Source organism: Primulina huaijiensis, chromosome 17, assembly GCF_012295235.1.
Source record: "Primulina huaijiensis isolate GDHJ02 chromosome 17, ASM1229523v2, whole genome shotgun sequence".
Classification (NCBI taxonomy): Eukaryota; Viridiplantae; Streptophyta; class Magnoliopsida; order Lamiales; family Gesneriaceae; genus Primulina; species Primulina huaijiensis.
In genome coordinates this window covers 14,107,541-14,130,402 of record NC_133322.1, presented here as the reverse complement: position 1 = coordinate 14,130,402, position 22,862 = coordinate 14,107,541, and the positions used below count along the sequence as shown (strand labels likewise).

The window sequence follows — 22,862 nt, the reverse complement described above, 5'->3', positions numbered from 1 at the left end:
ATAAAAGATGTATTATTTTCTCATCACCAACTATCTATATACGATGGTTGTATGTTTCATCTGCTACAACTTCATATATGCGTTAGCACGACGTCCATCATTATGATGGAGAAACTATTACACACATATGATATGCCAGTGTAGTGTCATTTTGACGTTATACACTCATATTTTGATTAAAAGATTAGAAATATTAAATTATGACTTTCGGCCGATGGATTTCAACCATTTGGCCAGATTGATATGCTAGTTACAGATTATGATTGTTCCTTGTGGTTTGATATGTAGATCAACTGCCATATTAAAATATATTTTTAATGGTTATTCGAGTTGCGATCGAGGAACGGAGACCGATGACTGAAAAATAGAAAATGTTTATATTAGTTAATAGTTTTTAATTATTTAAAATAAGGATGATGATTTTTATTATTTTTGAAAATAAGGAGTTGTAAGGTGATTTTATACGCCGAGAAGTAATTTTTATCGGTATACGATTTTCATCAAAAATATGAATATTTTGACAACCCGACTAATAATTTCACAAACTTTACTAAACAAAATAATTTTATTAAGCACTAATGGGCTTATTGAGCCTAACTAACCTTGTTAATGGGCCTAAACTATGATTAGTGTTTTAATTAGTATTTAAAATACAAACCACCCCATAACTAATCAAATCACATGCCTCCACCTCTCCTCACACACAAGACTCCTTTTCTCTCAAAACTCACGGCACACACAAGGATTTCAAGAAGAAAGCTTCGAAAATTTGCTAAGAAATTCAAGCCAAGGTTGTTCGTCGTCGTTCTTCGATTCATCAACATATATTCGTGCGTAAATCACGCAAAGGCACACCATATTTCTCTCTTTTCTCATCTATCACACCCTAGTAATTATTTGATCATGAATTGCATGAAAAACAAGTTGCACTTCTTATTATTTTCATTTAATGCTTCCATATGTCAAAAAGCTCTTGAATTATTGCATCAAATCATGATATCAGTGTTCATAAAGGGACTGCCGTGATCAAGAATTGTTATGGGATGATTTTACACGCATTAAGGAGTCCTAGGATGCACTTAAATCGCTGCACACGTGAATTGATTAAGCTGGAACCAACCTTCGTGTTTTGTTGGCAAGGGCTCGGTTTCAAGGGAACTTGATTCATGGCTTGGCTGGGTTGTGACCAGGGCTGGGCTGGGTCATGTATGAGTCAGGAAAAGAGTTCTATCAAGCTAGGACTCGAGAGACACGGCTGGGAAGGAGTCCTACCTGAGGGGTACGTTAAGGTGCAGCTGCGGTGCAAGGAAGTTGTGGCTCGGCCAGGGGACTTCGAGCTAGGCTAGGCTAGGTCCCTAGGGTCTTAAGAGGGTGCACAAGGGTCTGGGTCAGGGGTTGGCTCGGTTGGTTAGAGTCCTAACAAGTTTGAAGAGTCCTAGTGGTCCTAGGAGTTCTCGGCCGCTACCTTCTGATTTTGTGGTTACGGTTGGGCTTGGGTTCAAGTCCTAGTGGTTCTAAGGGTCCAGTAGGGTCCATAGAGGGTCTGGTTCGAAGATGGCTCAGGATGGTTCGGGTGTGGCTCGGTGAAAATGTAAGTTGGCTCAAGCGTTTTAGTTGTGGTTCGAACTTGGTTTTCTTTGGGCTAAAGTTTGAAACATGGTTCAACGGGGGTCGAATCATGGTTCACGAGGACTAAATAAATATTAAAAGTCTAAGTTTCAAGTTTGGGAATTTTATATTAAATTTTGATTTAATTCGAGATTAAAACGCATTAATATGTTATAATTAAAGAATAAATAAAAAAACCATCGATTTAAGCCAAATAAAAATACGAGAAAATTAATGTAAGCTTAAATTATTATTTGGGATGGTTTAGAGTCAACAGAATTAGGAAAAAGTCAAAATCGTGAAATTTTACGTCTAAGGGTAGAACTGTAATTTTACACCCAAAAATTAGTAAACGTCATGAAAGTGTTCTGAATGCTGTTTTATATGCTAATATGATTATTTTGCATGTTTATGGAATTTTATGATGAAACGGTAACGTTAAAAGACATGTTGCATGCTTGGTTTAAAAGAAAATCGTTATATGCATGTTTAATTTTTGTAAGTGATGAAAATATGAAATGTTGAACGAAGTGAAGTAATTGTGACTAATACGATGATATGTTAATACGTAAGGCCAAGGCTCAGTTGACGGGTGAGAGTATCGATGATGTTCCCGCCGCCCAATACTGTGATTACATGTAGATGGATCCATCACCCCCAATACGAATACGAAAGTCACAATTAACGATTTGAATTCAACTAAAGTAAAATGGAATACGTATATGAATATGATGATGATATGAAAATTTTTATGAAAATGTTTATGTTTAAAGTTTATACATTATTATGAAAATGTTATTTTACGTACAAGAATTTTCACTATTGCATGTGATCTGTATATATAATACTTGTTATCAAGAATATGGTTTGCTGAGTCTTTAGACTCAGTAGGTGTGATTGATGTAGGTGATTATGATAATAATGATAATGGAGGTCTTGATGGTTGATCTGACTGGACTGAAGGTGCACATAACCCGAGGACCAATGCTAGTTTTCCGCACTAGTTTATGATTTATGATTTTATTAGTTGATGTTAATATATTTTTACGAATTTTATTATGTTTTTGAGTGGTTTTTGAGAGGTTGTTAGTTTTAGTAATTTTGATAATTTAGGAGTTGAAAACGATTGACGACTTTATGATTTAAACTATTTCCTTTGGATTTTTTAAATATGGTTGGTTATTTTATTTTTAAAATGGTGTCAAAAATATTTTAAGTGTATGTATCGGCCGAAATTGTGAGGTTATAAAAAAAATTTCTAGTACTTTTTAAGAAAACGAGTAGTGAACGTTTCAGTTTGTATCAGAGCAATGTTCCTGTAAAGGGTTGTGCCACCATCAGTGCTGGGAAGCTCAATCCTCAAGCCTCAATTTTGTAAGTTTACATGCTTTATATGATTTATATGATGTTATCTGCATAATTATATGAATTATATGTTTATGCGTCACATGTTTAATAGCTTTATGAGAATATATGATTTATATGCTTAAATTTGCTAAAATGAATTAGAATATGCTGCATGATTAGAAAACTTAGATTTAAATGCATGTTGGTTACATTAGAATTTGAAAAACGTTCAGATATAATGCCTCCTAGATGCGCACCTAGTACTGATAGGCAGACAGAGACTACTGACGACCGTCATGTTAATGCACCCCCAGCCTCCAAATGGGGATGCTGCCGCACGTGCATTGGAGGGTATGGCTCGTTTCTTCGAGCAACAGTACAGCAGGCTCCTAGGCCACAACATGATATTTATGATCAGTTTCGGAGGTTAGGGCCGAAGGAATTTTCTTGCACCACAGACCCGTTTGCCACGGAGGCATGGATTCGAGCACTTGAGGTGCATTTTCGCTACTTGAATATGGGGGATACTGATCGTGTGAGGTGTGCGACATATATGTTTAGGTATGATGCTTCTTTATGGTGAGAAGGAGATGAGCATGGTATTAATCTTGCTACACTTACTTGAGCTCGATTCAAGGAGATTTTCTATGAGAAGTATTTTACTGCTAATGTGAGAGGGCGATTGAAGAGGGAATTTATGACTCTCCGTCAGGGAGACATTTCTGTTGCGGAATTTGTGAGGAAATTTGATAGGGGTTGTTACTTTGTACCCTCATTGCTAGGGATGCGGCGGAGAAGCTTAGACACTTTATGGATGGTCTATGACCTACCATACATCGTGACGTGATGATGATGCGCCCCTTGGATTATGCTACTCCTACTACTTATGCATTTCAATCTAATCAATCTTTGAAAGACATTGACTTTGAGATGTAGCGCAAGAGACATCAACACCAAAATATTTCTCAGCCGAATAAAAAGCCGTACACGGGACCTCCTAGACCTGAATGGCCACCAAAGCCCCAAGGTCAAGTAAAGAAGCCAGGACCACCAAAGCCATCACAGCCTGGAGCACCGAAACCTGCAGAGGGACCACTGTACAAGAAGTGCAATCGCATACATTATGGACATTGCATGTGGGGGACTTCTAAGTGCTTTATATGCAAGGAAGGACACAAGGCTGCAGATTGCCCGAAGAAGAAAGCACCTACTGTGGGGTGAGCTTAAGTTATGCGCCGAGGATGCCAAAGAGGAGGCATACACGACCCTTATCATCGGTAACCTATTTATTTAACGTTTTTATATTGCTTTTATTGCATAAAATGTTAAATTGGTTATTAGAATTGATTTGGGAATAAGGATAACCTAGAGAATTTAGGTTGTATACTATACCTTAGATGGAATTAAGGAATGATTTTAGAAACCATAGAAATTGGTATTGATTTTTGTGCCTTAATTGATGTGAAAGATGTAATAATTCCAAATAAAAGTTTTATGGCCAAAAAATTGAGGAAAAACCATAATCAAGGACATAAGTTGGAAGTTTAGAAATTTTTGAGGGTCTAATATGCAATTTCCGAAAATTTTGGGGCAAAAAATGTAATTCTCGAAAATTTAAGGACCAAATTGCAAAATTTTGAAAGTATGAGGACCGAAATGCAATTAACCGAAATCTAGGGGCTAAATGATAATTTCCGAAAGTTTAAGGACTAAAATGGAATTTCTGAAAAGTACAGGGACAGAATGCAATTACCGAAATTTAATGACCAAAAGTGTAATTTCCGAAAATTGAGGGACCAAAATCGTAAATTCTGAAAATATCAAGGGTCAATTTGTAATTTTCGAAAATTTCTGAGGACTAAAATGCAAATTTCGAAAAATTGAAGGATCTAATGGCAATTAATCAGAAATTAAGGGGGAAATTATGAATTTTCCTAGGAACATTAGGATGCAATAAATCTGCTTCATGAAATTTTGGGAAATTAATGGTACAATTCCTTAAGCTTCAACACTAATAATCTAAAACGTTCTCGCCTCAGGGAGGATATTCATTCTAGGTGTAGCTACCTATGCACTCTTTTATATCTGAGACTTTCGTTAAGCGACTGAATATTATTCCTGAGGATATGAGATTGGGTTTCAAGGTTTCTATTCCTTCTGGTGACCAAATGATCATGACTACTATTGTGAAGAATCTGGAGCGTTGTTTATTTAAAGATGTGGTTTGGGAAGATCTTATTGTATTCCCTATGTAGAGACCAAAATTAGTACACGTAAAACCCATGCATTATTTAATTGTTAAATTATTTATTCAAGTTTAAAATGATTTTTAGCAATGCATGATTTATTTCTTTGCATTATTTAAATTATTTATGTTTTGTGATACATGTTAAAACGTTTCAGGTGATTATTTGATGCGGGATAGAAGAAAAGAGATTGGCGACGATTTTGGTAATTTTAATATGTGGTATTTTATTTTAAGTTAGGATTGGGGTATTTTAAAGGATTTATTTCGTTTTTTGCATTTTAAAACCTAATTTATTTATTTAGTGATTTTAGGATTTTAAAACTTTTAAAGTTTAGCAAGTGGACATTTTATTTTAAATGAAGGGGTTTTATTAGAGGTGAGTAGGTAATTAAGCAATTTTTGTTCTCTCTAATTACCTAAACTCATGCACACACACACATTTACACACACCTCACACACGAGACACACACACATTTCATTCCATCTCATTTCAGATTTTTGAGAGCAAAATAAAACCTAGGGTTCTAAGAAAACTCAGCAGCCGCCCCCTCCCTTCAAAGATTTCAGCAATTCTCGCCACTTTTCTTCAAGAAAATCATGCCACGTTCGTCCCGGATCAACATTCGCACTATTTCCGCTTAGGTATCGTCGGTTCGGTAATTTTAAATATAAAAAAGAATGTATAATTTTTTGTTTCTGCATCGATCTTGTTATATTATATGTTCTTATGTTTATTATGTGTAAAAATTCATATATGTTGTGCAAAATTTGAGAAAAAATGGTTGGATCGCTTTTGAAAGGATTTTTGGATCTCAAAACTCAAAATTTGCTATCATTTTAAATACTGCGACTATCATTTTAAATACTGCGACTTTTCGGTATATTATCTGAAAAACCTTTCAACATATAAAACGTAGTAATTTTTGATACCTTCGATTTGACAGTAAATTCGAAATTTTTGGATAAGAAATGAGTGAGTTAGAATCATTTTCGTGGGACTGCTCAAACTACAATTTTCTGAAAATATGTTCTTGATGAATTCTTGAAGTTTATTTGATGCAAGCTTTGTTGGGAACCATTGGGTGATCTATGCTGTGTTTAATTATTTTGAGTATGATGTTGGGATGGTTTTTGGTGTGTCGGTTCGCGTCGATAGGCACTTGATTGCATTAGAAGTCGTAGGATGCGTTTTGGTGTCAAAATGTCGTGTTTACGGGTTGTGTTGTTTGGTGCGTCGTCGTTTGGGAAGTTTGTACGGGTTTGAGTCAATGCCATAGTATCCTAGGATGAGTCTTGCGGTGTTGGTTCACGGACCGTATTATTGAGTTAGGAGGAATATAATATAGTGTTTTTCCCTTGGTTTACCCTTCCCGCAGGTACACGGACCCGAAGCCGGACCCTTACACAAGGTCTGTGCCCTTGTTTCTTTCGAAATGTGAATTTCCAGCGCCTACACAGACCCAGACCCAGACCCTTACACGGGGTCCGTGTCTTCCAAAAAAAAATTATTTTTTTAGGGATTGTTTTTGAGGTTTGATGTTATGATTTAGTACAATGATTAAACGAGGTCAAGTCCCGAGAGATTTAGAACGTCATAAAAAAATTTGTCATTTTGGGTGCGAGCATGACTAATACGTCTAAGTTATGAAAGATAAGTGTTTGAACTCATGTTAGTACGTGCAGCAGTGGTCTCAAGGGAGATCCAACGAATCCCTCAACGCCAAGTAAGTATGTTCGACGTGCAAAAGAAAATATTTTAAGTTTTTGAGGTATGCTAAATGTCTTGTGACCAATTATAGATGGATTTGGAATTCGGTGAACGCGGCCGATTAACTCTCCACCTCGGTAAAGCATGACCGGGTTTAGATCAGGATTGGAAAGCGATAAACCATGATCAGGGACCAATCCACCCGGTAAAGCATGACTGGGGATCTCATGTATGTGGCAGTGGATTTTCCCTGTCAGCCCAGTACTGTGGTTTAGTTTGATCAGGCGCATTTATGTATGTGTCACTTGCTTTGAAACATAACTCTACGCAAAATGATGAAGTTATGCATGTTCAAGTATGTATGATGCAAGTATGTTTACGAAAAATTTTATGATATGATGGCACGTCTATGTTTATGTTATTACGTTCAAGATTCAAGTATGTACGTTCAACCTTAAAGATGCATGTGGTTTTATTATGTAGTACTTGTTATCTCCAGTTTATACATGTTGAGTCTTTAGACTTTCTAGACTTGATCGATGCAGGTGAGGATGAGTATGAGGAGACGAGGGGTGGGGACCAGTGAGCCGGCTTGGACTGCGTGGGAGGCTAAACCCGAGGACCGCCAATGTTTTAAGATTTTATGCATGACGATTTTTAAAACTCTTATTTTTACGAGATTCTCTTGTATTTCGCTGCTCCAAATGCTGCTACATTAATCAATGGGAAAAGAGTTTTTTGACTTGTTCAGTTAGCTTCGTTCTTTTCTAAATTCTTACTCTAGATATCTAATTTCGCATGCTTTCCTTTGCAGCTGAGGATGATGAGATGAGACCAGATGGGAAAAGAATCCGTTCAGGAATCTCGAGTAGTATTATTTACGATCTTACAGACTGTAATGCTTTTCTTCGCAACAAAGGAAAAAGCCCCATGAATTTGAGGTTTTGGAAACATTGTTCATATATTATTGTCAATTGCCCTTTGTAACTTTGTTTTTTATGCCTGATGCGTGATTCAAGATATCACAATATTTCTTTCGAAAGTAGTTGATGTTTGCATATGTTGCGCATACATATATAAGAGTTGTGTATGAGAACCTGTTTTTTTGTGTTTGATATGATGTTTGATCTTTTGAAATGATTATTATTCACTTTATATTTTTATACTTTTCTTTTATTTCTAAACATATATAAATTGTACTCGCAGGTAACAAGAAGACCAAATTTTGTCTAAAATATGATGTTCCAAGATTTTGCTAAGCAAATTTAGTTGTTTTTTGTATTGTAGCAACATTGTATTTAGTCATGGACTTAAATGTATAGCAGTGAAAATATCATATGTATGAATTGATTGTGAAAAAAAGAATTAGAATATTGTTTAAAAATCTTGAAGTTAAGGTATTATAAAGTGTCCTTATAAACTGATGTATGGACATTTTTCAGTGTCTTTGTAAATAGATTAAGGAAGCATCTATTATTGTCATTATATATAGTAATAGAAGACGTTCAATTGTGTCCATATTAATATAAAACAAAGGCACTTATATATGTCCTCATTAACACAAAAGGAGGCATTTGTAAATGTCTTTATTACATGTCTTTAGTGACACTTTGCAATGTCTTCATATCTTTAAATCGAGGCATTTATGATGTCGGTTGTAATATTATATACTGACACTACATAATGTCACTAACCTTTAGCCGACACGAGAATAGACGACATTGTTCTCGGGTGTCATTAGAAAATAAATGTCACTATATTCTTAATATAAGGACATTTTTGAATGCCACTAAAAGGCTATATTCTTGTAGTGATAGTAATAACAGTATAAACAGTAATATTTTTTTTAAAAAAAAGATACAGATACAGATAAACAGTAATGATAATATAGATATGCGATCAAGTAGAGTTGTAATAATTTGAAAATAAAAAATTACAAAAGATACAACTAACACTGAAATGATTCTGAAAAATCTATAAATGCACAGTAATTATAATTAATCAAGTTTTGAAGAACTAAATCTGAATCCCAGACAATAACTCAGACAGACTCTCAAAAATGCCAACGCCTTCTTCAGCAACCGCCGCCATATCTTCGCCTTCTTCTTCTTCTTCCTCCTCGTCGCTCTCTTCTTCCTCTTCACCTTCTTCGTCGCAGTGTCCGTTTTCCTCTTCTTCGTGGTGGTGTTTTCTGCCATGGACGCCTCCCAATATCTTCTTCTTCGTCTTCTTCTTGATTTTGTGCATGAACTCCGTTAAATGGCCGCCGCCATGCTCCTTCTCCTCTTTAAGTTTGCCACCGGGGTGTTCTTCCACCTTGTGGTGGTTAAGGTGAAGGGCATCCCCCACTTTGTTCTTTATTTTCGATTTGATCTTCTCACTCACACCGGACATGGTTTGATTCTACTTCTTTTTTCTTACACTCTCACTGTGATCAATTATATTGCTCTACGTACCTGTTTTTATGTCTGAGGAATTGAAGGAATGGAATGCATAAAACTTCAACAAAGCTTTACACTTATATAAGTGGTAAATATGCATTAAATTAGTAATTTTCTTTCAAATTCAGTCTTCCTAAACGCGTTCAAGCACCTATGTTCTGACCCATAAAGTGTTAATAACATTTCAAAAATTCATTGTCTGTAATTGTAAATGCATATAACAAATGGCAACTTGCATGCAAAATTGGGTGTACTGCTTTGAAAGTCAAATTTGTGTGACCATTGGCTAGCTTTATTATATTGTTTATCACATTGAAGAAATCAGCGGTTTGATCTGGACCATTTCGTTCCTTGCTTTCATTATTAAATGTGTTAGGTCTATTCTAAAATTTTAATAATTATCTTTTTCAAATATTGATTTTATTCTATAAATGCATGACCGATTCTCAACCAATTTCCATTGTTGGATCTGGGTTAGTGTATATTACAGCTAGAGTATTTCTCCGTCAATTCAAATATCATTGGTGGGTGGTTATTCACAACATATGTTAAGATCAAGGTTCATTTTAAATATTTTAAATCATTTTTTCACTGCAGTTTTAAATTAAATCAATATCATTTGATAATTAATTGTAATTATAATAACTGGGTCTCACACAAGCTCTCTCGTATAACGTATGTAAATAAAACCATCGAATAATTTAGCCTGATCAAAATCCCATAACAAAAATCCATAGACATTCTCCGAGGCTTTAAAAAGGAACGAACATACGAAAAATGAAATTTTGATTCACTTCCATTCACTCATTCCCATTATGATATCCAAAAACCTCAGTAACATGTAATTATTTGTATCCAACACCATCACATTGCCCTCGATTAATTAGTAATGACCCTCGAATTTGAGTGATATATTATATTAAATTCATTTGATTAATTTGTTTCTTTAATTTTATATTATGACCCTAATTTAAATGAGATACATCTGAGAATAATCAGCCAAGCGAAGTTTCTAGCTTCTACCGAATCCGATACAAGCTAGGCTGATTAAAAGAATAGGATGGGCCGACACTAGCCGAACAACCAGTAGAGTAGGGACAACGTTATAGTGAGAGCTAGCTGAAATATTTTCAAAGGTCTTCTGGAGTTGGGATAAGCAAAATCAGTTCTATTTTCATTTCACTACTTCGAATTCTGGGATCTAAATCTGACTCTTCACCTTCCGGCTTAGGTGAAGAAATTTTCCTTTGGCTTAGTACCGAGACTCAGATTCGAATATTGTCTCTATTGTACCAAAATTTAGTAATAATGTGAATAAAATAATTTATAGTGATTCTCATTGTTCAAGAGACGTCAGATGCGATAGTTTGTATGCGAGAAAATTGCAGTTTTAGTCTCTTATTACTCAAATTAAAATTCATCTCCTCAAAATAAAAGGAAAAATAAAGCAAAACGACATTAATGCTTCCAAATGGGAGGAAAAATGTTTGTCATTTCCTATTGTTTGTGTTTATGTATATTTAATGTGTGTAATATAAGCTTTATTCTTTTTACATGAGCTACGTAGAAGAGTGCCAGTGACAAATAAGCAATATCCCGTGGAATTAATGGTTTCGAGCAAAAAAAAAATTGAAATCAAAATTACTCGATGCAAACGAATTTTGACAAGCTAAAAAACTAAAACTTAAAATAAATCAACTTACAAGACTAAAATTACAATTTTGTTGTACAACTTATCTCTACGTACTTATATATTTAAATCATGGAATTTTGTGTTGTATAACTATGTATAATCGGAAAAAATATATGAAATTTTCTTTTATTAATTGTTTGGTCGTTTCGATTTTAGTGTTTTTTTAACAACGGTCAACACTCAAATGAAATTTTCTTTTATTAATTGCTTTGTTGTTACACCCAAATCAAATCAACCTCAATCGCCCGATATCATTGAATTTTTCCAAGAATTATTTTAATTATATATGCTTCCTTTTATTTTCACTATTGTTTTAATAAAACTGAGTATAAAGGGGGAAAAAACTTTCATGAAATGATTTTTTTTATTATGAAGTAATGAAATTTTATCCAAATGCACTTGTTGTTGACAATAATGAAGGAAAGAAAGAAAATCATCAGACACATAAGAAATTATTCTAAATTTGCATAAAAAAAAAAGTATAGCATATCATTTAATTTATAAGAGATTAATTTATTTTACATCTTGAGAAGAAACTTACTTCATGTGCATTCAAAATGGATCCAAAAGTCACACATTGAACAATGAAAAGCCATATGATCTACGAAACCTTGAATTGTTCTCTTGCAAAACCCGCACCTTTGGCTTCCCATAGTAAGCATACGAGTCAGAGTCACCGGATGATCATGCACATGTCTTGGCAGATCGATATTGTATCCGAACTTGATCTTTGACAACTTCCCAGTCGAAGGAATGCAATTAATATGAAATGACTGATCACATTTGTCACAATAATAAAACCAGAACTTGGCATCTATGTCTTGTTCGCAAAACTCACATAGGTAGTCATTTTCTTTGTTTTCTTCTTGCGGAATTTGAACGGCGGGGTCGTAAATGAGGGTAAGAGGATGTTTATCAAATTTGTGCATAACTGTTTTCGGTAGAAAGGCACATTGTGCATGGATATGGTGATCACAAAGTCTACACGAGTAAGCGGCAAGAGAGTAATAAACATCACAACAAAGAAAAGTTTTCCTTGGATACCACGGGATTGATAAAGCGAGAAGGTGTTGGCTGTGTGATTCATGCTTGATGGCATGTGGAGAAGCGACACATTCCACATCGATATTAATTAAAGAATATTCATCTTTATATCCAAATCCATTGCTCTTTTTTCCACACATTGAACACTCAAACACAGAACAGATACCACTTGATTTTGAAAAAAGTTCTCTTGGACGGTTCCAAAAATAATCCTTGATAGTTGGGAGTAAATTTGCACAAGGTTGATGGAGGAGAAAAGAACACTGTTGTTCGGAGCAACTATAGCATGAAGCAGTAGATGGAATAATGGGTTGTGTACATGCATTGCAAACTAATTGAATATCATTCTGATCTTGGTGATGATAGATCCAAGAAGAATGGTCAGTGTGGTATTTCTCTATCTTCGATTTAACATCTTCGATTTCTGCATCTTCTGTGTTTTTGAGAAATGTACGTATTATCAAATTCGGAAAGGTATCCGGTGCCCATGGAAGACGAAAGGATGCTTTAACTATCTCTGTAAAAATATTCAGCAACAAAATGAGTATAGAGGCATCAAATATTATGTACTCGAGCAACATGAAACTAGTGTTTACCTAGGTTATCCATCTCTGATGCTACACAATGAATATGGGCCGCACGCTCACACCATCCACAAATATAAGCGCCAAGGGTCAATGACACCTCGTAGCCACAGATTAAACAATTTGGGCTCTCAAAAATGAAACTACTAAGCGAATATAGGAGAGTCAGATGGTGATTATGATCTTTGGTATTTATAATACTAGGCAGTAAGCAACAATCTTGATGAATGTAGAAACTACACTTTGAACAAGAGAAAAATATTCCCTTTCGTTCTTTTCCACATGCATTACATACCAACGTTGATTCGTTACACATTGCCGTCAATGAATGTTCACGATGGCTAATGTGTTTTATATTGATCTCCAAAGGAAAAGCACATTGGCAGTGGAGATAAAATGTAGTCATCCCAGAGCATTTGTAAGTAAAGTTCTTACATACGTTTCCACATTTCTCGCAGTTGCAATTGCCATGCGGTGGCTTTGTTAGTATCTCAAGATTATAGCAAAATCCACCAAAATCACGATCTGATGATTGGAGCAATTCTGTGCATGGTTGGTGCAGGAAAAAATCGCAATCTCGGCTACATCCATAAGAAGGACTAGATATTATTGCCACCCCGCATGCACTGCAACACGCCTTCGGATTTTCTTGATCTTCAACATATATTAGTGGATGGTTATGGCTAAAATGTTGAAGCTTCTTTTCGTTGGGTACTATATGATCAATGTGCGGATGCATCATGCGGCACTAAAATAGAGTGATTTTATATTGTAAATGAATGTGACATACAATATTGTGATATTTATAGGGAAGAAACACGAAAACTTGTGATCAGACATGGAACAAGAGCAAGCAAGGTATATGGGAAAGTTGGGCTTTGAGGGCAACATTTTCAAGATCTTAGTATAATATTCTTGAACTTTTACTAATAAAAAGAATATATGTTGTACTTGGGACATTGTTGTGAATAATATGTTTCTTAACATGACGGTCTTAAACATTATTCTACTTCTTCTATTTGCATTTTAAAACAATAAATGATCATAATTTAAATAAAACCTACACTACTTTTGACAAGATAAAAATATATTATTTCACGAAAAACTACACTTTTGACAAGATAAAAAATATATATATTTTGGACGAGTTATGCGTTCGGGTCAAATATAATATGTTGCATGAATAGGAAATATGCGCAATGTACGTATCTAATAAATTCATTCAGATTGTGTTCGGATGGACGTACATAGTTGCAATGAATTGATTTCAAATTTTTAATTCAATTTCATTGTATATATGTTTTGGAAAAAAAGAAAGAATGACATAATATTTTATTATTATGAATGAGTGGGACGTACAATATTTTGATATTTACAAGGAAGAAATCTAACAAATTCAAGTAATTAGACATGGAACAAGAGCAAGCAAGGTATCTCGGAAAGTTGTAATATTGGCAAGCACGATATTAGTTAAATATTCTTGAACCTTTTACTTTAACTATTAAAAAAAAGTAATTGTTCCCCAAAAAAAAAATGAAATTGTTTTTTATTGTTTTCTCCAAACATATGATAATATATTGAATGTTATGAAGTAAACTGGTTACGAGGTGGCTTTAATTGAAACTCTTTAAAATGAGTGAGAGGCTTGAATGTGAGCTTTAACGGAATATAAGCATTTTATAGAAGATTTTCACAATGGCAAAACATTGCTGTTCTATTTTTATACATTTCTGAAAAGTTTGGTAATTTTTGGATTTGTATTTTAATTGTTATGAATTTCTAAATTTTTAACCAAAATTATATGTTAAGTTTTATGCAAAAATGATTTTTTAAGGTTCCAACATCTATTAATGGCGCTAATTGATCGAGATTTTCTTACAATGAAAATATCCAATAAAAATAAAATAAAAATGTATGCAAAGTGAATCAAAAGTACACTAGTCAATTTATAATATAGTGTAAAAAGTGTTAAAAGATATTATTGTTAGCTCTCAAGGGTAGATTAGTCATTTTACTCTTTTTGTGTGTAAAACATATTTCTTTATATTCTTTATTTAGTTTTACAACTCCGCAACTTGAGTTTTTCGCTCACTCTCTATTTCGTCATGGTATCAGAGCCTCTATCTCATGGATCTGTCAATTGTAGAGAAGAACTGTTAATCTCATCCACAGCTCACTGCTGTGTTCGTACAACTTTTTGTTCATATAGTTTCTCTTTGTTAATCACATACGATTTCTTCTCTGGATTGTGTTGTTTTATTCGTTCTCTTTTGTTTGGTTTTGGTATCATGGTTACTCGTAAAGACAATTCTCTTCAGTCTATTAGTGTTCAATTGGATGGAAAAAATTATTTGTATTGGGGTTATGTTATGAAAAATTTCTTGCGGGGGAAATCGATGTGGGGCTATGTCACAGGTGTGCGAGACAAGCCTACAGACCAGACGAACCCTGATTATGCTGTGTCATTGGATGTTTGGGAGGCAGATAATTCGAAGATTATTACGTAGATTAATAATTCTGTTGCACACTCAATAGGTGCTCAATTGGCAAAATACGAGACTGCTAAGGAGGTTTGGGATCATCTGGCATGCTTGTATACACAGTCTAATTTTTCCAAATAATATCAATTGGAGACAGATATTCGTGCCCTTCAGCAGAAAGATATGAGCATCCAAGATTTTTATTATGCCATGTCGACACTCTAGGATCAATTGGCATAACAGAATCTACAGAATTGCGAGCATTCTCACCTTATATTTCCCAGAGAGAAGAACAATGCTTGGTACAGTTTTTGATGGCACTTCGGAATGATTTTGAGGGTCTGCATGGGATGATTCTTCATCGCAACCCTCTTCCTTCTGTTGACTTGGTTGTAAGTGAATTGTTAGTTGAAGAGATTCGTCACAAGTCTCACGTTGACAAAGGGACAATCCCAATTACACCATCTGTCTTTTCAGCTCCTCAACGACGTCAAGCTAATCACCAAAACAGGTCAAATATGAAGGTTTCTCAAGATGAGTGTTCTTTTTGTAAAGAGAAGGGGAACTGGAAAGCTCAATGCCCATTATTTTTGAGTAAAGGAAAAGTACAGCCGCAACAGCAACAACAATGACGACTTAACACTCCATGGAAACCACAATAACATCATCAGCCATCTCTGAACACTCCATGGAAACCACAGCAGCAGCATCAGCCATCTCAGAACACTCCTTGGAAACCTGGTAATCCATCAAACCAGTGGACATATCGACGACCTCAGTCTAACAATGCAGTTGCTGCACCGTCTTTGGATCCGTATTTGTTTGAGCAGTTTCAACAGTTCCTCGCTCCACAGCCTCATGCTATGTCAGCTTCTTCACATATAGGTTTGTCATCCTCTGGCACTTCAGGTATATCTTCGTCCATCTGGGTCTTGGATTCTGGAGCATCTCATCATATGTCTCCTGATTTGTCGTCTTTTGCTTCTTTGTCTCACAATTCTTCCATTGAAATTGTGACTGCTGATGGTACACTGATGCCATTAGTAGGCGTTGGTCCTCTTGTTACGTGTTGTCTATCTCTTCCTGATGTAAACTATATTCCCAATCTTACACTTAATCTTGTTTCGATCAGTCAATTATGTGAGTCTGGATACTTAGTCTACTTTTCTTCTTCAAATTGTTATGTGCAGGACCCACGATCCCAGAGGCTGGTTGGGACAGGCCGTAGACAGGGGGGACTTTATGTTTTGGATTATCTCAGAGTACCAGATGTTGCAGCATCTAGTGTGGATCTCTCTTCTTTTCGCTTGAGTCAGTCGTCTTCTGTTTTTTATTTAAGGCATAATCGTCTAGGACACGTTTCCGCGTCTCGTTTGCAATTTTTAGTGTCTACAGGAGCACTAGGAACCTTGAAAAGTCATGATATTTCTGATTGTAGTGGTTGTAAACTGAGAAAATTTTCATCTTTACTTTTTTATAAAAGTCTATCTTTTTCTCCTACTCCTTTTGATCTTGTTCATTCAGATGTGTGGGAACCATCTCCTGTTCCTGCGAAAGGGGGGTTGAGATATTATGTTTCTTTTATTGATGATTGCACTCGTTATTGTTGGGTTTATCTGATGAAACATAGGTCTGATTATCTTGCTATTTTCAATGATTTTAAAGCTCTTGTGAAAAATCAACATTCAGGTGTCATCAAGTGCTTTCGTTGTGATTTGGGTGGTGAATACACTTCTAATGATTTCTCGCATTTGCTTGCTTCTGATGGTACAATACGTCAAACCTCATGTAGAGAAACCCCTGAACAAAACTGTGTTGCAGAAAGAAAACATAGACATATTTTTGAAACAGCTCGCTCTTTCTTACTGTCTTCTAATGTTCCTAGTGCATTTTGGGGTGAAGCAATTCTTACTGCTGTTCACGTGATCAATAGAATTTCAACTTCACACAATTCAGGTTTGTCACCCTTTAAAAAAATGTATGGTCATGCTCTTGATTATTCTTCATTACGTGTTTTTGGTTGTGCATGTTTTGTTCTCCGACCACAGATCGAGCGCAATAAGTTGTGTTCCTTGAACATGTTCCATTCTTTTCTATACCTGTTAGTTCGCATAATGTGACACATGCAGATCTTATTCGTATTGACCCTTTCACCTCCGACACCGACGAGACCTTGCCCACCATCACACCCGAGACTCCTGCTCCTCCAAATCCCCCTACGACAACCCAATCATCTCCTGGCATTGCGGATAATCCTCCACTCCGTCAGTCCACTCGTGTTCGTAAGTCTACTCAACTACCTGATTTTGCTTACTCGTGTTATTCTAGCACTTTTGCTTCATTTGTTGCCTCTGTTCATCGTCTCTCTGAGCCTTTATCCTATAGCGAAGCTGTTGGTAATCCACTTTGGTAGCAGGTTATGGCTGAGGAACTGACTGCTCTTCATCAGACTCATACATTGGATTTGGTTCTGTTGCCACAAGGAAAGCACACCATTGGCTCTCGTTGAGTCTACAAAATCAAGACCAAATCTGATGGATCTATTGAACGATACAAAGCTCGTCTTGTTGCTAAAGGTTACTATCAGAAGCATGACATGGATTATGAGGAAACATTTGCCCCCGTTGCTAAAATTATGACAGTTCGTACTCTAATTGATGTTGCTTCTGTTCGTCGATGGAAAATCTCTCTGATGGATGTCAAGAATGCCTTCTTGAAGGGTGATCTTCATGAAGAAGTTTTATGGCTCCTCTTCGTGGTGTTGCTCATCAACTTTGTGAAGTTTGTAGACTTCGCAAGGCTCTTTATGGTCTGAAACAAGCTCCTCGTGCTAGCTTTGAAAAATTTTCTATAATGATTACTTCGCTTGGGTTTATTCCTAGTCATCATGATTCCGCATTATTTGTCAAGTGTACTCGTGCAGGTCATATACTTCTGTCTTTATATATTGATGACATGATAATCACCGGTGATGATATTGATGCTATTGAGGCTTTGAAGTCTGAGTTAGCTCGCTGCTTTGCTATGAAGGACTTAGGTTTGCTACGTTTCTTTCTAGGAATTGAGGTTGCCTATTCTCCAAAAGGTTTTCTTTTATACCAGTCAAAGTACATAGCAGATCTGTTTGAGTGTGCATGTCTATCTGATAACAGGATAGTGATACTCCTCTTGAGACCAATGATCGGTACTCTCTGTCGGATGGACCTCCTTTGCCAGATCCTACCGTATATCGTACTATTGTTGGCAGCTTGGTTTATCTCACTGTGACTCGTCCAGATATTGCGCATGATGTTCATGTAGTAAGTCAGTTTGTCACTGCACCAACTACAGTTCATGGGGCTGCTGTTCTTCGCATTCTCAGGTATCTTTGGGGCACTCAGTTTCAGAGTCTTTTGTTTCCTTCTACTTCCTCCTTAGAGCTGCGTGCATACTCTGATGCTGATTGGGCTGGCGATACCACGGATCGTAATTCAACCACTGGCTTCTGTATTTTTCTTGGAGATTCTCTTATCTATTGGAAAAGTAAGAAACAAGTTGTTATCTCTAGATCTTCTACTGAAGCCGAGTATCGTGCTATGGCTTCAACCACTTGCGAGATTGTTTGGTTACGTTGGTTGCTTGCGGATTTCGGTACCCTTTTTCGTCATCCTACTCCGTTATATTGTGATAATCAAAGTGCAATTCAGATTGCATGCAATTCAGTTTTTCATGAGAGGACAAAGCACATTTAGATCTATTGTCACGTCACTCGTTATCATCTCCAGCTTGGCACCATCACGTTACCTTTCGTTCCTTCTTCTTTGTAGATAACTGACATGTTTACCAAGGCACATTCCGCTTTGCACTTCTGTTTTTTGTCTGACAAACTCTCAATGCTTTTAGCTGTAGCATCGTGAGTTTGAGGGGAGATGTTAGAATATATTATTGTTAGCTCTCAGGGGTAGATTAGTCATTTTACTCTTTTTGTGTTTACCCTAACTATATAAACATATTTCTTTGTATTCTTTATTTAGTTTTACAACTCTGCAACTTGAGTTTTTTGCTCACTCTCTATTTCTTCAAAAAGTATGAGTATCGATCCTACAGAAATTGATTATACAAGTTTGCCTCAAGCCAAATTCTTTAGTTAATTGAAATAATAATTGAATTAATTTATAAACTAAAATAATAATTAAGTAAAAAGACGAAACAAACGTAAGATAAATAATTAGACTTAAAGTAATAAACAATTGTTAGAATCTCGGTTCACATACCCCTGACTTTTATCTAATAATTGAATTTCATTTCATAAGCCATACTTTTGATGAGATTTCCTAATTTATCAATATATTTTGTCGAACTATATTAATGTAATTAATAATATGCACTAACGAAGTATGTTTGTGTTATTTAACAATTGTAATCACATTATTGAACCGTGGAATCTTTTAACTTTCGATTTATTGGACTATGACTATCAAAATGTGTTCAACCTTATATGTCTATGCAAGTTATAGATACATAGATTATGTTATTTATCATGTTATAAAATCTCATGTCGTCTCAATTATAACATATAAAATCATTTCGGAATTGATCATGCCCCAAAGATGCAAGAGAAACCAATAACATAATCAAGTATACTAAAGAATAAAATAAAATTTTCAAAAAAAAATCATAACATAAAAGTTTGGGGATAGGATTCCATAAATCCTAGCTAAAAAAAATATATAAAAGAAGAAAACATTTGTGAAGTTCTTTTTCTTGGCCTGTTCTCTTGCTCTCTTCTTTTCCTCTTGCTTACCGGCTCTCTCTTGTATATCTTGTGTAAATCTGATGCCTTGTGAATATTTTCGTGTATAAGGCTGCTTTAAGATATAAATGTAGCCAAGAGTCTGTTGGTCCCACTTACGGTAATTTGAGATAATAAAACCCGAAAATAAAGAGTAAACTGGACACCGAGATTTACGTGAAAAACCCGAAAAATTATTAAGGTAAAAACCACAGGCAAGATGAAAAGAATTTCACTATAATATTTTGTGGTATACAACTCACTCACTGTGTTTCCAAAGAGAACACACACTCTCTTAATACAGGAGAACAAACATATCACAAATATTATAGAACTAAGCACTCAACTGCTATAAACTGAGAGAAGACTCGAGAATTGGATGCCTTGAAATGTCGAATGATAGATGCATCATTCCAGTGTGAACCTTCATCCCCAATTTCGGAAAAGCAGCTGCCGAACGAAACGTGTTCAAATATTATTCAAAGAAGGATGCAAAAAATTGAATGCATTTAAAGCATTGTGTGTGCTGTCTACCTTTTTTGACTAAATTTGCCGACATTTCTCCCACTTGGACATTTGATTGAGAATCAAAAACATCTTCACACATCCTTTCAATCTTGTCATTCCCTGCTGCTTACGTTTCTGCTAGAAAACTTGAGAATCTACACCGCTCAAACTTATCAGTGTTTACTGACTTGGTCAGAAAATCAGCTATGTTATGTTTTGTATGGATTTTCTGGATATCCACACTTCTTTCTTCTACTACTTCCCGCACAAAGTGAAATTGTACTCCAATGTGTTTCGTCTTGGAATGAAATGCTGGATTTCTTGCGATGTGCAAGGCACTCTGACTGTCACAAAACAAATGAACATTCTCTTGTTTTTGCCCGATATTCTCCAATAACCTTTTAATCCATATTGCCTCCTTGCAAGCTTGAGTAACTGCCATGTATTCTGCCTCCGTTGTAGATAACGCCACAACTGTTTGCAGTTTTGAAACCCAGCTTACTGCTCCCCCTGCAAGTGTAAATACATAACCAGTAATAGATTTCCCCTTATCAGGATCACCTACATAATCTGAATCGACATAGTCCCTGAGTGTAAAATCCGATCCTTCATAACATAATGCAGTATTTAAGGTACCTTTAATGTATCTAAGGATCCGCTTGACAGTGCTCCAATGCTCTCGTCCAGGATTCGCCATAACCCGACTAACTGCTCCACTGCTTGAGCAATGTCTGGTCTTGTACAAATCATAGCGAACATCAAAATTCCCACTGCTGATGCATATGGTACTCGAGACATCTCCATCCTCTCGGCTTCACTGCTAGGACACATCTCGGAGGATAACTTGAAGTTAATAGGAAGAGGGATCGAAATTGGCTTACTATCTTGCATGTTGAAATGTTGCAAGACTTTCTTCAAATCATTTTTTCTGGGAAAGCCAAATCTTTCTGTTACTTCTGTCTCGGTGAACTTGCATCCCTAGAATCTTGTTTGCTGGTCCCAAGTCCTTCATATCAAATTTCGTAGCCAACTGTGCCTTCAATCCTTGGACCCGATTTTTGTTGGGGCCTGCTACCAACATGTCGTCCACATATAATAGCATAATGATATAATCATCATCAGACCTCTTGAAATATGTACAAGGGTCGGCACTCAATCTGTTGTATCCAAGGCTCATGATATAGGAATCAAATCTCTTGTACCAACATCTCGGCGCCTGTTTGAGACTGTACAGAGATTTGTTCAACCTGCAAACCAAGTTCTCTTTGCCTTTTTCTGCAAAATCTTTTGGCGGGAGCATATAGATTTCTTCTTCAAGATCTCCATGAAGAAATTCAATTTTCACATCTAGCTATTCTAGATGTAGGTCAAACACTACACACAATGCCAACATCACTCTGACTGTTGTTGTAAGGCTTAAAATTAAGACGACGTAATCCAACTGCATACAAATCTAGGAAATATGAAAAATGAGTAATTAATTGATTTTAATTTCTAATTGATTATGTGACGTACTTGTTTATATGCTAAATGAGATATTATTATCATCATGCATAAAATTGTATTTCTAAGGAATATTCAAGTTGCGATCCAGGAACGGAGACCTAGGGCTGAAAAACGTAAAATGTTTTCATTAAATAATTGTTTTTAATTATTTTAATTAAGGGTGATGCTTTTTATTATTTTTGAAAATAATGGGTTTTGAGGTGATTTTATACGTTGGGACGTAAATTTTATCGGTGATGGTTTTTCAACTAAAATACGAGCTTTTTGGCAACCAGGCTAATGAATTCACAAATTTATTTTAACAAAACTTTGTTAATATTTTATTTAAATCCTAATTAGACTAACGGGCTTAATTTTATGGCTTGATAGGCCTAAGCATAGTTAGCAAACTAATTAGCTATTTAAAGTTTTTTTAATCACCAAAACCCTCACTTTTGCATCTCAAATTCACGGCCACCCACTTTTAATTTCTGAAAACTCTCTCCCAACCACTCTTATCTCACGGCACACACAAACACACTTTGGGAAAGAAAAAACTCGAAGGGTTCAAGGAGATTCAAGCCTAGGTTGCGTCCCGTTCTTCGTCGTCCACGGTTTTGCGTGCGAAAAAATGCAAAGGCACGCCTATTATTCCCTTCAAACCATCATCACATCATATTATATTTTTATGCCTGAAAAGTTTTGAAATATGTAACACTTTGAATTATTTTCGTATGGATGGCTTATGTCAATATTTTTGCATGAACTTTCCTTCAAAATCCATGTGTTTGTATTGCTTAAGGGCTGCCATGACTTAAGGTATGATCACACACGGTTTTACATGAGTTTGGAAGCCTTAGAAACCAACAAAAACACCACGCACCCTCATCGATCACAATCTGGTGTGTAGTTGCTGTCAAGGATGCAAGGGTGCGGTTTTATGTCT

At 35.7% G+C, this 22,862-nt stretch overlaps 1 protein-coding gene across 1 annotated transcript; it reads right to left on the bottom strand.

The window, feature by feature from the left end:
* Positions 1-11,522: 11,522 nt before the first annotated feature.
* On the bottom strand, positions 11,523-13,422 carry LOC140963147 (uncharacterized). Its single transcript, XM_073422401.1, has 2 exons — positions 12,686-13,422; positions 11,523-12,606 (listed from the first exon to the last, which is right to left on the bottom strand). Exons 1-2 carry the CDS (start codon positions 13,413-13,415, stop codon positions 11,588-11,590), a joined length of 1,749 nt encoding a protein of 582 aa, XP_073278502.1. The 5' UTR covers positions 13,416-13,422; the 3' UTR covers positions 11,523-11,587.
* Positions 13,423-22,862: the final 9,440 nt, after the last annotated feature.

What these genes read in the sequence shown, in the direction of transcription:
- LOC140963147 (XM_073422401.1), bottom strand. Translation starts at nt 13,415, where the DNA reads ATGATGCATCCGCACATTGATCATATAGTACCCAACGAAAAGAAGCTT. An exon ending in ATCAGAGATGGATAACCTAG is followed by an intron (nt 12,607 to 12,685) that starts GTAAACACTAGT and finishes ATATTTTTACAG; the next exon opens with AGATAGTTAAAGCATCCTTT.